Source organism: Salvelinus namaycush, chromosome 42 (genome assembly GCF_016432855.1).
Source record: "Salvelinus namaycush isolate Seneca chromosome 42, SaNama_1.0, whole genome shotgun sequence".
NCBI lineage: Eukaryota > Metazoa > Chordata > Actinopteri > Salmoniformes > Salmonidae > Salvelinus > Salvelinus namaycush.
Window position 1 is genome coordinate 5,354,115 of NC_052348.1, and position 14,577 is coordinate 5,368,691.

Here is a 14,577-nt window from a genome sequence, read left to right on the forward strand (position 1 = left end):
AAGTGGAGCTGCATACAGCCATACAGCAAAATCAATGGCAAAGATGGAGTACATTCAACATGTGTCTTGGGTTTTTGCTGTACCCTGTATGTTATTTGGTTAGCCGTTTAAGCACTCTTGGAAGATAAGCCAGTGATTGGCTGTAATAGAGTATAATAAACAAGCAAACTAACATGCAACTGAAGAAGTGATAGTCAATCATAGGTCTAGCATAGTTATGTTATTACCCGTTATTACCCGTGTAGGGGTGATTGCAGGGTGATAGTTGGGTCAGTCTGCTTTAACATTATTGCCGAAATAGTGGCAGTTATTTGGCCTCGTACATTGTTAGAAATAGTACTTTTGTTAACTTGATGAATGAAAGCAGTGAAATAAGTGAATTGTGTCAAAGTTTTGGAGACATTTTTTACTAGGCCTAAGTCCGAGTATGAGTTTTTCATAATCAATATGAAAGCTTTAGTTGGGTCACCGCACAATTCCTCTCTCTCTCTCTCTCTCTCAACAGACACAACGTGTGACTTATCCCTCTCTCCTCTCCCTTTTCTCCCTCTAGGTGGCTGACAACGGCAAGCCCCAGCTCCTCTCCACGGCCTACATCAGCATCCGGGTCATCGACGAGAGTGTCTACCCGCCCGCCGTCTTCCCGTTGGACATCTACATCTCTGTTGCCGGCGAGGAATATCCCGGCGGCGTGCTCGGCAAAATCCACGCCACCGACCAGGACATTTACGACACGCTAACTTACAGTCTCGCACCTCCATCATCCCCGGATAACGCCGAAGACGCTCTGTTCACCGTCTCCGCCGCGGACGGCAAAGTCATCGCCCGGCGCCCGCTCGACGTGGGCCACTATCCGCTCAACATCACCGTCACAGACGGGCGCTTTTCGGCGACGGCCGACGTGAACGTGCACGTGCGCCAAGCGACTCGCCAGGCGCTGGACAACTCCATCGCCGTGCGTTTCGCCGGCATCGCGCCCGAGGAGTTCGTCGGGGACTACTGGCGCACGTTCCAGCGGGCGTTGAGGAATATAGCGGGGGTGAGACGCAGCGAGGTGCAGCTGGTTAGTCTGCAGCCCTCCGAGCAGGGGACAGGAGACCTGGATGTTCTACTGGCTCTGGAGAAGTCCGGGAGTCCCTACCAGCCACAGGAAGTAAGAACCATGACCACGGCTCGTATTCAACAAACCCTAACCCTAACCCTGATCTAGGATCAGGTCCTCCCCCTGTCCATCATCCTATTAATTGTGATCTGAAAGGCAAAACTGATTCTAGATCAGCACTTACGTTGTTTACTAGCCAATGATACCGATAATAATACCAATAACATATGTAATAATTTAATGCTTGTCATATAATGCTTGTCATATATAATGCTTGTCATAATGATGATAGGGATATTAGCTTTAGCATAACATATACTATGGCACACTATGTATGAATAGCTTTTAAAATGTTGGTCTGTCTCCCACTAACATAAAAGTAAGAATAGAAGACGGGCAACCATGGAAATTGACAGACTGTATTTACAGTTGTGAAATAGAATCAAAACTCTAGAATTCACCACGAAGAATAGTCAAATGCAATCGTAAGGCGGTACACATCAAAAGAACGTGTATCAACTTTAGTAGATCTCTTGGTGTAATGGCTAAAGTGTTGAAGGTTGCTGGTCCAGAATTAGAGTCCCGGCAACCCCCCCCCCCAAATTCGCTGCATTTCAATGAACATTTCAATGAATATGTCCGTTTAAGGACTTCCAAGTTGATCTTTCAGTCTTTTCGACGTCTTCACTATTGCTCCTCCAGGTGGTCTTCCGCAAGCTCAACTCGTCTGCGGCGGTCATCGAGGAAATGACGGGCGTGCGCCTCGTGCGCGTGGTCAAGAAGCTGTGCGCCGGCCTGGACTGCCCGCTGCGCTTCTGCGACGAGGTCATCAGCCTGGACAAGACCACCATGTCCACCTATAGCACGGCCCGCCTCAGCTTCGTCACGCCACGACACCAGCGCACGGCTACCTGTCAATGTGAAGGTACTGACAGACACACACCGAGACGTACATGGGCCTAAACACACACACACACACACAAACACATAGGCATAGATGTGCATAAATAGACACACACACACCTTTACCCCTCCCACCCCATCACACACACATACGCCTAAACCACCACAGCCCCCACACACACACCCCCCTTACCCCCTGACCCCATGCTGGCTTCATCATGCTCTTAACCCGTGTACGTTGTTGTTCCAGGTGGCAAATGCCCCACGGCGAACAAGCTGTGTGATGCCAACCCCTGCCCAGAGGGCATGGAGTGTGTGGCAGACCAGAAGGAGGCCAAGTATAGCTGTGTGTGTCCAGATGGTGCCAAGGAGGGCAAGTGCTCCGGTAAGAGCAGACAGACCTCTCATCCTATCCCTCTCTCTCTCTACTACCCCTCTCCCTATCTCTCTCCCTCTCGCTCACTGATATGAAGCTGTCAAATGAGTATATATGAACCTATTGTTTGTTTTGCCTCTGTATTCACTGTCTAGTTATCGGTCTCTCCCCCCCATACTTATCTTTAACCCCCCCCCAGACGGCCAGTCCCTGACGTTCAGCGGGACGGGCTATGTCAAGTACCGTCTGATGGAGAATGAGAACAAGGAGGAGATGAAGCTGTCCCTCAGGCTGAGGACCTTCTCCAGCCACGCCACCGTCATGTACGCCAAGGGCACCGACTACAGCATCCTGGAGGTGGGTCAAAGGTCAAACACTGTGTGCGTGTCCATGTGAGAAAACGCCGGATTCTAGCTACTAGCTACAGATTATAAGTAAAAAAAATCTCCTTCCCACACCCTTTCAAGTCCACCGTAGTAGTATTTTTCCCGGCTTGGGCATGAAATCACAGTAAACAAACCCCTTTCTTGTCTGTGCTGTGGGTACTGTCCTATTTATTCTGAGTCTGCTGCTCCAGCTCCCAGTCCAATGCCCAATCCCCGTATTAGCCCATGTTATCCTGTGTAGGCAACGGCCTGATAATCGCTAGTTGCCAGGACCTCCCCTTTGGGGGGCCACCATGCTGTGTGCTAGTTGTCTTTTATGAGGGCTCTGGGAATGTGGTGGTGGGGCTGCATGTAGAACAACACACACAGCCGTGCTGTTTTCAGGGAATGCTGAGAGGGAAGCGGAAAGCATTTTCTCACACATTCCTCACCGGGGTACTGTCTGGGTGCCAGAGGATCAGCTATTCACTACGTAGTGCACTACTTTTGAGCAGGGCCCATAGGGCTCTGGTCAAAAGTAGTGCACTATCGATGAAATGGGGTGCCATTTGGGACACTGCTTCGTGCTCCAAGGGAGTTAGCCTACTGATTGGAATATTACATGATATCACAAGACAATGTCATACGGTAAGATACATTATATATACAAAAGTATGTGGACAGCCCTTCAAATTTGTGGATTCGACTTAATTTCAGTCACACCTGTTGCTGGTGTATAAGGTGTATAAAATCGAGCACACAGCCATGCAATCTCCATAGACAAACATTGGCAGTAGAATGGCCTTACTGAAGAGCTCAGTGACTTTCAGCGTGGCACCGTCATAGGATGCCACCGTTCCAACAGGTCAGTTGTCAAATTTCTGCTCTTCTAGAAGATTTATTTTTACTGCTCTAATTACATTTGTAACCAGTTAAGAACAGCCCTTAGCAGTGGTATATTGGCCATGTATCACTCGTTCCTTATTTCTTAATTATGGTAGCCCCGCCTTGGCTAGGTGAACATTTTGACATGTTGCTGATACTTATCCAGTCTGGTTAGAGCTACAGAAGTTCCTATGGTGGGTAGGGACTAGCGGTTCTATCTGGACAGAGCCTAACTTCTCTCTCTCCCTTTCTCCTTCCGTCAGATTGTGAATGGCCGCCTGCAGTACAAGTTTGACTGCGGCAGCGGCCCTGGAATCGTCTCTGTACACAGCACCCAGGTCAACGACGGCGACTGGCACACGGTCACTCTTGAGGTGGATGGCAACTACGCCAAGCTAGTCCTGGACCGCGTGCACGCCGCCTCGGGCACAGCGCCGGGTACTCTGCGCACACTCAACCTGGACAACAGCGTCTACTTCGGCGGGCATGTGCGCCAGCACCCCTCTTCCACAGCCGGGCGCCACGGTCGCAGTTTGCCCGTCACCAATGGGCTCCGAGGCTGCGTGGAAGCCATCGTGCTCAACGGCCAAGAGCTGCCGCTCAACACCAAGGTGCGTGGTGCCCACGCCGTGCTTGAGGACGTGGTGGACGTGGCTCCCGGGTGCGTGCTGGCACCCGCCACCGAGGGCTGCTCCAGCAACCCCTGTACCAACGGGGGCAGCTGCTCCTCACTGGCCAACGAAGGTACGAAGCTCCCGTTGTGGTTTTTGTCGCTTGGTGTCGTGTTTACTCAAGCTGCTTAGTTATGCTCCTCAACCTAGTCTGCTTATAATGCCCAACATTTCATTATTTAAAGATGATTACGTTATCATCCGAACGTGTGTTTCTGAACCCAAAGTTAAAGTATACAGCTGTAATCCTCATTCCTCAATCCAAACCTGTTTTCCCCACAGCTCTGTGAACACACAATTACAATGAAATGTCCAACCTTTTCTCTTATGCCTTCTCTGCTGTTTCACCAGGTTACTTCTGTAAGTGCAAGGCTTCGTTCATGGGTACTCACTGTGAGATTGGCATCAGCCCGTGTGCCTCCAACCCCTGCCTGTACGGGGGGACCTGCGTGCCACGCGGCGACGACCTCTACTGCCAGTGCAGAGGGCAGTACTCAGGACAACGGTATGAATCTGTCTCTTTCGTATAGATCTGATACTTTTATTAACACAGTGACTGTTTAAGGGTGAAAATTATAGATTTGGGAGCTCAGACGAGCCATTTTCCCTGACTTTTGCTGGCAGATATAATGATTTATTACTTGTTATAAGCATGGTATTAAAAATGATGCCCTCTTACCAATTTCAATGTTTGGATAACATTTTCAAAGAAATATTCTGTTTTGGCATGTGTTGTATAAATATTTGACGGCGGAAACAATCTCAGCTTATCTGCATTCCCATATCCATCATCCCGTATTTTTTGTTGTTGCTCCTATCCAGGGCTCCGCATTCTCCATCAAGAGTAACATCTGTCAGCCCTCCATTCGCTCAACCTGAAATGAAAATCGAGCCTGAGCTCGTGTTGATAAAAAAACGGAAGCGTTGCACTGTGGGAAATGGCATTGAGCGTTTCCGCAGAGCTGAAATCACATGCACACGTATAGATAATTCTCTAAGATACTAGGATTAAGCATTGGATCAGTGACTGTCGGGAAGTAATACGGTTATTTCTCATTACTCTTTGGTCTAGGCTGCTGTATTGAATACGTATCTTTTCGCTACAGGTGCCAGGTGGGACCATACTGCACAGACAACCCCTGTAAAAACAGTGGGAAGTGCATTGACAGCCTGGATGGTCCTGTGTGTGAGTGTGAACAGGGATTCCAGGGTGACAGGTATGTGTGCACAAACGGCGGCCATGTTAATTCTCAAGGCCACAGTTTCTCCAGTAGTAGATTTGCCAAACTACTATCTTTTACTGTCAATGTGTTCTTTTACTGTCAATGTGTTCCTGTCTCCTGATCCTCCCTGTCCTTTGTCGCGGTGCAGGTGCCTCAGTGATGTGGACGAGTGCCTGAAGAACCCATGCTCCAACGGCGGCCAATGCCAGAACACCTACGGCTCGTACACCTGCAACTGCTCCCTGGGGTACATCGGCTGGCTATGCGAACTCCGCTCCGAGGTCCGCAACGAGTTCGTCTCCACCTCCTGGAACATCGGCCTTGAAGAAGTCATCGGTATTGTGGTCTTTGTGGCCTCCATTTTCCTCCTGGTCGTCCTCTTTGTGGTCATCCGCAAGAGGGCGTGCCGAAGAAAGTCCAAGTCTGACGACGACAATCGCAGCCCGGGAGGTTTAGGAGCGCCGCACTCCTTCCTCCAGCGGCCCTACTTTGACGCAAAGCTCTGTAAGAACATTTACTCTGACATTCCGCCGCAGGTGCCTGTTCGGCCCAGCTCGTACACACCCAGCATCCCCAGCGATTCGCGCAACAACCTGGACCGCAACTCGTTTGAGGGCTCGGCCATCCCCGAGCACCCCGAGTTCAGCACGTTCAACCCGGACACGATGCACGGACACCGCAAGACGGTTGCCGTGTGCAGCGTGGCGCCCAACCTGCCTCCGCCGCCGCCCTCCAACTCGGTCTCCGACAGCGACTCCATCCAGAAGCCCAGCTGGGACTACGAGTATGACGGTAAAGCTCCTTTACTTCAGTCCATATCTTTATTGTTGATTAGTATTTGTAGATTCCCTACTATAGATTTGTCAGGCTGATTGGTGGAATTACCTTCACATCATTCATGGTGTGTCCAATGGGGTTGGGCCGATATATGATTAAATCGACTATCGTGATATTTGATATTATCTTGAGTGCAAGACGGTATATCGTAACATGCAAGACTACACTCTTTTTGAGCTTTACAAATCAAAACTGTGCAGTTCTATCAGTTCGGCTGTATCAATATGTCTAAATGAATTAACAAAGCCTTATTTTTCCGCCATACTGAGATTGTTTAATGAGAATGTGACAATAATATTATAAATAAAGACATCAATTGTACAGTCTGGAATAATCTATCTAGTTATTAAAGGGGCAAATATCTCCCAACCCTCGTGTCCAATACTAAAGCCAACGTACAAAAACCCTCGAACTTGATCACAGTAGAAATGTAGCAAATCCCTGCGTGTAGTCTCTTCCGGACATACTACTTCACCAACTTACATCTCTGTTTGTCTGTGTGTATGTGCTTCTGTACTCCAGCTAAGGTAGTAGACATGGATCACTGTTTGACCAAGAAGCCAGTGGAGGACAGTGCCTGTCACTACAACACCAGGGGCAGTATGTCTGAGGTCCAGTCCCTCAGCTCCTTCCAATCTGAGTCCTGTGACGATAACGGTATGTATCTGAACAGAAATGGTCAACCTCTTTTCATTGATAAATGTCCTAATGTATTGACTAGATTGAATTATACCCGAAGTGAACCAAGTTTGGTCGTCTTACAGACCCATATTTGTTCTTAATATGGATCTAAATATGTACTTTGGTTGTATATTTCTGAATTCCGAGGAAGTACATCAGACTCTTGCATGTTTGCAGTGGAAGGCAAACGTGGGGATGCTTGTGAAAAAGTCGTCTGGTTCTTGTTTGACTACAGTTCTTTGTAGAGTGGCCCCTTGGCTGTAGTTGACTTGTATACATGCTACATGCTAATCATCGCTCTTTGCATGCCGTGGTTGGCTGCAGCGGTGGCTCTGTGGGGTCATGTGTTCTTTTCTCTCCCTCTTTGCTGCGGGGCTTCAGTTCCCATTTGGATCAAATCGGTCCACAGACCCAGAACACGGTTTTAACTAGGGGTCAGCTTGTAAGTCCTCAATCACCTCGGTACAGAAGGAAGCGATCAAAGATTTTTTTAAATTGCCAGATTCTCCAGGAATAAAAAAGCCTTTCTGTTGTCGGTCTCTTTCTTTTTTCTCTCTCGCCCTCTACTCAGCCCTAGCCGCAAACCAGGCTTGCTTGTACAGGCTTCCCCACTGAAGTGGCAAGAGGGGAAATTAGCATTAGCCAAGGAAGTTAGCAAATTAGCATCATAACATGATAAGTTATTTTCTTTTATTTACTTGTATGTCCCTTTTTTTTTTTGTCTCTTTTCGCATGTGTTTCTTTTAAAACAAAATCTAGCCACGGATGGATGTTTGAAGAAGACAGCGAGGAGAATTAAGCAAGGGTATAAAGTACATATGATGGTTCTTCTCCCATATCTGCCCTCATTTCCCATTGGGTTGTGGGGAATGTGTTTGCCATCAATCACCACAACCTTCATCTGTACTTACCCTTAACCTGACCGTGAAAACATGCTGGATTTCTGATACATAGATCTAATGTATTTATCATAGATATCTTTACAGTATATCTATATAGAAAATATTTCAACTTCTTTGTGAAGTATTTTTTATTTTTTTTATGTTTTACTGTATTTTGACAAAATATACTCTTCGCTATTTTAGGGCTGGAAAGGCATTTTTATCCTTGAGAATTTCTCTGATCCTTCCTTCCATACTGTCAATGGCACCCCCAGCATCTTCGTATGTTGTTGCTGTGTGTTCTCCTGCACAAAGACCAAACTCCCTCTCCACCGTGTCCCGTTCCACCTCTGTGTTTGTGACCAACCATTGAAACCCAAACATCCAATGTAGACATCCTTCAACATCATGCAGTCAAAGTCTTACCCTTCCTTCTTCGTCCTACCCCCCCCCCCCCCCCCAACCAAAAACTCCATACGTTTCAGAGCAACACAGGGGGGGAAATGTTTTTGTAGGGAAACGTCAAACTGACGTTCGAGAAACGTTTCCCGATGCAAACGTGCTCGTCCATTTTTGTTTGGTTTGTTTTTCCAAACCATTTGTACTAATGTGAAAATATTCCTCATCTGCTCCTTTCCCTTACCTTTCACAAGCCTCCATAGTGACGGTTATCCACCTTGTCAACTCTGTTATTGACTCGGTGGAAGGAGAAGGTACTTTTTTACTACTATCACCTCACTACTTGTTAGTCGTCTGTGGTGTTACTGTGTGGTTGCGTTCCATAGTTTCCAGACCTGGGTTCAAATACTATTTGAAATCTTTCAAGTACTTTGAGTGTTTGCTTCCGCCTGCCTGGAGTAGCAGGTGGGCGGAGTTTGCACTTTAAAAACAAATTTCCATTGGTTCCATTGCAACAGGCAAGCACAGTTTAAAATGATTTTGAATACTATTTTAACCCAGGTCTGGTAGTTTCATGCTCCGTCCTCAGTGTCAGGATGATGAGTTAGCCCTCGGAGATGCCATTTCCTTATCCAATGATATGCCTCATTTCATTGTCATCCAAATTATTGTAATTTGAATCGCGCTGCCTAATTTGAGTCTCAAAATTGAAATGTCTCACACGATTGGCCAATTAACAGGGCAGCAAAAGTATCTTTTGGAAGGTGCTAGGTTAATTTCCCTTGCCCCTCGATTGACTGTTTAAGAAAATGGCACTACCGTTGTTTGTATTGTAAGCGTGTATCTTTACTCAGAGCAGTAGGTGTTTTTTTTCTTCATGTTTCATTCTTGTTCTGGGCTTTTCTCTCTCAGGTTCTTAACTTGACTTGTTCTCCCTCTCTCCTCTCCCGTCTCGCCTCGTCTAAAGAGTCTTTTTTGGCTCATGATCTCAAGAACCCAAGAGGTGACTGTTTTGTCATTTTTTTGCCTGAAGCCCAGTGGTGTTTCTCCCCCTTACTGTCAACCAACAAAACAATCCTTTGCATGACGTAGATGCTGTGAGGAAATAAGACTGGAAATGTGTAAGCATTATTTGGTTGAAAAAAATATATCGATAATTATAAACTAAACTTGCAAACTAATTTTGTCACAGTACTTCAATTCAAATCCCTCATGTAGACACTAAAATGTGTTTTGTGTTCCCCCTTTCCCCCAGTAACTATAACAGTCCCACGTTGAATGAAGTTAGATTCCTTTGATGTCTGACACTAAAAAACTTAGAGACAACTTTAAAGAAACTGTTTGAAACGTTGCTTTGAAAATCACTAATCGTATTCACCCCCATTTTGAAATGATCTCAGCATAAACCACTCCATAAAAGCAGTACATGTAGTAAAAGTGTCTGTTTCAAGTGTATTACATCTTAATCAGTATTTGTTTATACTATGTGTGTGTACGTGTGTATTTGCAAAGAACGTGTGTGCATTTTAAACTGTTTTGTGATTTTTGTGTTTATTTTTTAACACATCCAACTGAATGTGTTGGTGTGTCATGAAAATTGCATGGTGTGGGTTTTTAACACTAATATGCTGCTGTTGTGTAAATGTATGTAATCTGATCTGTGCGAGTGTGTGTGTGTGCTTTGAGGGGTAGGGTGGTGGGACCTGTGGTGTCTAATTCTTTGCATCCTGTCCAACAGGCTATCACTGGGACACATCTGATTGGATGCCAAGTGTTCAACTTCCTGGAATCCAGGAGTTCCCGCAGTATGAGGTCGTGGAGTCCCCGGCCCCCCTGTACAGTGACCCGAACGCCATCGATACTGACTACTACCCCGGCGGCTACGACATCGAGAGCGACTTCCCGCTGCCGCCAGAGGACTTCCCCGCCCACGAGGACCTGCCCCCGCCGCCGCTATCCGAGTATGGCGACCGCTACGCCACCCTGGAACCACCCCGGAGGGACCTGGCGCCTCCTGGCAGCCCAGGTTCGAGTTCGGCCTCGGGGGTACGCCACCGCCCACCACTGCCCCAGCTCTATAGCCTTAACCAGTACCTACCGCACCACCACTACCCCAGCGACGCTGAGGGCAGCCTGGGCCGGGGAAGCTCCATGGCCGCCACCAACTCCACCCCGACCTCCACCATGGGCGGCGCCAGCAGCTACCGTGGCGGCTACCCCATGGGGTACGGGCGGGGGGACTTTGAGGCGCCGGCGCTGGACAACATGTCCATGTCCCTGTACACATCCACGGCCTCCTGCTCGGACATGTCGGCGTGCTGCGAGGAGTCAGAGGTCATGATGAGCGACTATGAGAGCGGTGACGAGGGACACTTTGAGCGGCTGGCCATTCCCGCACTGGACTCCCAACAGCACACTGAAGTCTGACACTGGATCCAAACAAAAGTGCCTGAACCCCCCCCAATCCCCCCCACCCATCCATCTCTACCTTATGTTAACCCCCTCTACCCGTGTATGTACACACTACAACTGCACACAACACAAAGAGACACTACACTGACACAGACACACTTATACATACAGTGCCATGCAAAAGTATTCACCCCCTTGGTGTTTTTTCCTATTTTGTTGCATTACAACCTGTAATTTAAATAGATTTTTATTTGTATTTCATGTAATGGACATACACATAATAGTCCAAATTGGTGAAGTGAAATGAAAAAAATTACTTGTTTCAAAAAAATTACAAACGGAAAAGTGGTGTGTGCATATGTATTCACCCCCTTTGCTATGAAGACCCTAAATAAGATCTGGTTCAACCAATTACCTTCAGAAGTCACATAATTAATTAAATAAAGTCCACCTGTGTGAAATCTAAGTGTCACGTGATCTGTCACATGATCTCAGTATATATACACACCTGTTCTGAAAGGCCCCAGAGTCTGCAACACCACTAAGCAAGGGGAACCACCAAGCAAGTGGCACCATGAAGACCAAGGAGCTCTCCAAACAGGTCAGGGAGTGGAGAAGTACAGATCAGGGTTGGGTTATAAAAAAATATCTGAAACTTTGAACATCCCATAGAGCACCATTAAAACCATTATTAAAAAATGAAAAGAATATAGCACCACAATAAACCTGCCAAGAGAGGGCTGCCCACCAATACTCACGGAGCAGGCAAGGAGGGCATTAATCAGAGAGGCAACAAAGAGACCAAAGATAACACTGAAGGAGCTGCAAAGCTCCACAGCGGAGATTGGAGTATCTGTCCATAGGACCACTTTAAGCCGTACACTCCACAGAGCTGGGCTTTACGGAAGAGTGGCCAGAAAAAAGCCATTGCTTAAAGAAAAAAAGGCATGTGTGAGACTCCCCAAACATATGGAAGAAGGTACTCTGGTCAGATGAGACTATATTTGAGCTTTTTCGCCATCAAGGAAAACACTATGTCTGGCACAAACCCAACACCTCTCATCACCCCGAGAACACCATGGCCAGGTCTTGGAATGGCCTTGTCAAAGCCCAGACATCAATCCAATTGAGAATCTGTGGTATGACTTAAAGATTGCTGAACACCAGCATGAACCCATCCAACTTGAAGGAGCTGGAGCAGTTTTGCCTATAAGAATGGGTAAAAATCCCAGTGGTTAGATGTGCCAGGCTTATAGAGACATACCCCAAGAGACTTGCAGCTGTAATTGCTGCAAAATGTGGCTCTACAGTATTTACTTTGGGGGGGGTGAATAGTTATGCACACTCAAGTTTTCATTTTTTTTGTCTTATTTCTTGTTTAACAATATTTTGCATCTTCAAAGAGGTAGGCATGTTGTGTAAATCAAATTATACAAACCACCCAAAAAATATATTTTAATTCCAGGTTGTAAGGCAACAAAATAGGAAAAATGCGAAAGGGGGGTGAATACTTTCACAAGGCACTGTACACACACAGAGCAATGCATTTGTTCACCTAAACAGGAGTAATGTGGACTGGTCTTACTCTGAAGGCTGCTTGGCTGGGCGGCAGTGTCTTCAAGGAGATATCATTTAGCACTGGACCCCGAAGCCTCCTCTATCTACTCAGTCCAACTCCTGCAGTACTGGAAAAATACCTGTGTTTGAGTTGGATGTGCCATTGCTTTAAGTAAGTGTCAATTATGCACAAGAAATGTCTGACGGACAACTACATTGATGTACAACTACGAAGTAAAAAAGAAAACCATTGACACAATAACAATTATGATAAATTAAACACCGAATTCAAGGTGATATCTGTATTTGTAGAGGTTAAACCGTGCAAACTGATTTTTGATACAAATCCTCGTTCATTTTCAATGTAAATTTAAATGTACAGTTTTGATTTCAAGGTTTACTAGGTTTTGTAGATATTTTAAGCTTTTGTTTCCCCCCCCCCAAAAAAAACACAAGTTAAATGGTGTGCTACATTATCAGCCTTACTGTTCCTTCATTCACAAGAAGAAAAAACTGAAACGTATTTAACAAAAGAGAAGAGCTCTGCTTTTCCAAAACACGATGTATCCGTTGAAAGTTGATCGTCTCCTGCTCATTTCAAAAAGGGTCTTCGATGAGCGACTGCATATTCTTGTGTTGTTCTATTTTTTATTTGTTTGTTTGTACATGGCGACTTTGGAACCTCTTTATTTTTCCACCACGAAAATGGGACCCAATATATTTATAGTGCAAAGTTATCCATAGACACTTGACTTTTTCAGATGTCAATGTGGGTGTGAGCAGTGCTATGGTCTTGTTAAGGTTTTTATTGAATACTGCCACTAGCTCACGCTTTCCTACTGGCAATAAATTATTCATAAAAAAAAACATTTGGGTTCCTTGTGTCTTTTATTTGCAGCTGGTGTTTCAAGTATTTCATTTAATTCAATTCGATACAACTTTACTTAGGGGCAATTAAGTGAAGCAAGTAAGGGTAAACATCAAAGTCAACTGTAGAAATATCATGTGTATAACATACAGTTGAAGTCGGAAGTTTACATACACTTAGGTTTGAGTCATTAAAACTCGTTTTTCAACCACTCCACAAACTTCTTGTTAACAAACTATAGTTTTGGCAAGTTGGTTAGGTCATCTACTTTGTGCATGACACAAGTCATTTTTCCAACAATTGTTTACAGACATATTATTTCACTTATAATTCACTGTATCACAATTCTAGTGGGTCAGAAGTTTACAAACGCCAAGTTGACTGTGCCTTTAAACAGCTTGGAAAATTCCAGAAAATGATGTCATGGCTTTAGAAGCTTCTGATAGGCTAATTGACATCATTTTAGTCAATTGGAGGTGTACCTGTGCATGTATTTCAAGGCCTACCTTCAAACTCAGTGCCTCTTTGTTTGACATCATGGGAAAATCAAAAGAAATCATCCAAGATCTCAGAAACAATTCTAGAATTCTAGACCTCCTCAAGTCTGGTTCATCCTTGGGAGCAATTTCCAAACGCCTGAAGATACCACGTTCATCTGTACAAACAATAGTACGCAAGTATAAACACCATGGGACCATGCAGCCGCCATACCGCTCAGGTAGGAGACATGTTCTGTCTCCTAGAGATGAACGTACTTTGGTGTGAAAAGTGCAAATCAATCCCAGAACAACAGCAAAGGATCTTGTGAAGATGCTGAAGGAAACGGGTACAAAAGTATCTATATCCACAGTAAAACGAGTCCTATATCGACAACCTGAAAGGTCACTCAGCAAGGAAGAAGCCACTGCTCCAAAACCGCCATAAAAAAGCCAGACTACGGTTTGCAACTGCACATGGAGACAAAGATCGTACTTTTTGGAGAAATGTCCTCTGGTCTGATAAAACAAAAATAGAACTGCATGGCCATAATGACCATCATTATGTTTGGAGGAAAAAGGGGGAGGCTTGACCCCAAGCATACTTCCAAAGTTGTGGCAAAATGGTTTAAGGACAACAAAGTCAAGGTATTGGAGTGGCCATCACAAAGCTCTGACCTCAATCCTATAGAACATTTGTGGGCAGAACTGAAAAAGTGTGAGCAAGGAGGCCTACAAACTTGACTCAGTTACACCAGCTCTGTCAGGAGGAATTGGCCAAAATTCACCCAACTTATTGTGGGAAGCTTGTGGAAGGCTACCCGAAATGTTTGACCCAAGTTCAACAATTTAAAGGCAATGCTACCAAATACTAATTGAGTGTATGTAAACTTCTGACCCACTGGGAATGTGATGAAAGAAATTAAAGCTGAAATAAATCA

At 45.7% G+C, this 14,577-nt stretch overlaps 1 protein-coding gene across 1 annotated transcript in view; it reads left to right on the top strand.

Moving 5' to 3' along the window:
• LOC120034666 (protocadherin Fat 1-like) overlaps positions 1-10,951 on the top strand; it is a 96,293-nt gene extending 85,342 nt beyond the window's left edge. Inside the window, exons 18-27 of the mRNA XM_038981262.1 lie at positions 554-1,153; positions 1,805-2,027; positions 2,256-2,390; positions 2,581-2,738; positions 3,895-4,375; positions 4,654-4,807; positions 5,409-5,519; positions 5,674-6,317; positions 6,885-7,019; positions 10,062-10,951. Coding sequence (XP_038837190.1) covers positions 554-1,153; positions 1,805-2,027; positions 2,256-2,390; positions 2,581-2,738; positions 3,895-4,375; positions 4,654-4,807; positions 5,409-5,519; positions 5,674-6,317; positions 6,885-7,019; positions 10,062-10,750 — 3,330 coding nt within the window. The 3' untranslated portion in view covers positions 10,751-10,951. The remainder of the gene's footprint in view (positions 1-553; positions 1,154-1,804; positions 2,028-2,255; positions 2,391-2,580; positions 2,739-3,894; positions 4,376-4,653; positions 4,808-5,408; positions 5,520-5,673; positions 6,318-6,884; positions 7,020-10,061) is intronic.
• Positions 10,952-14,577: the final 3,626 nt, after the last annotated feature.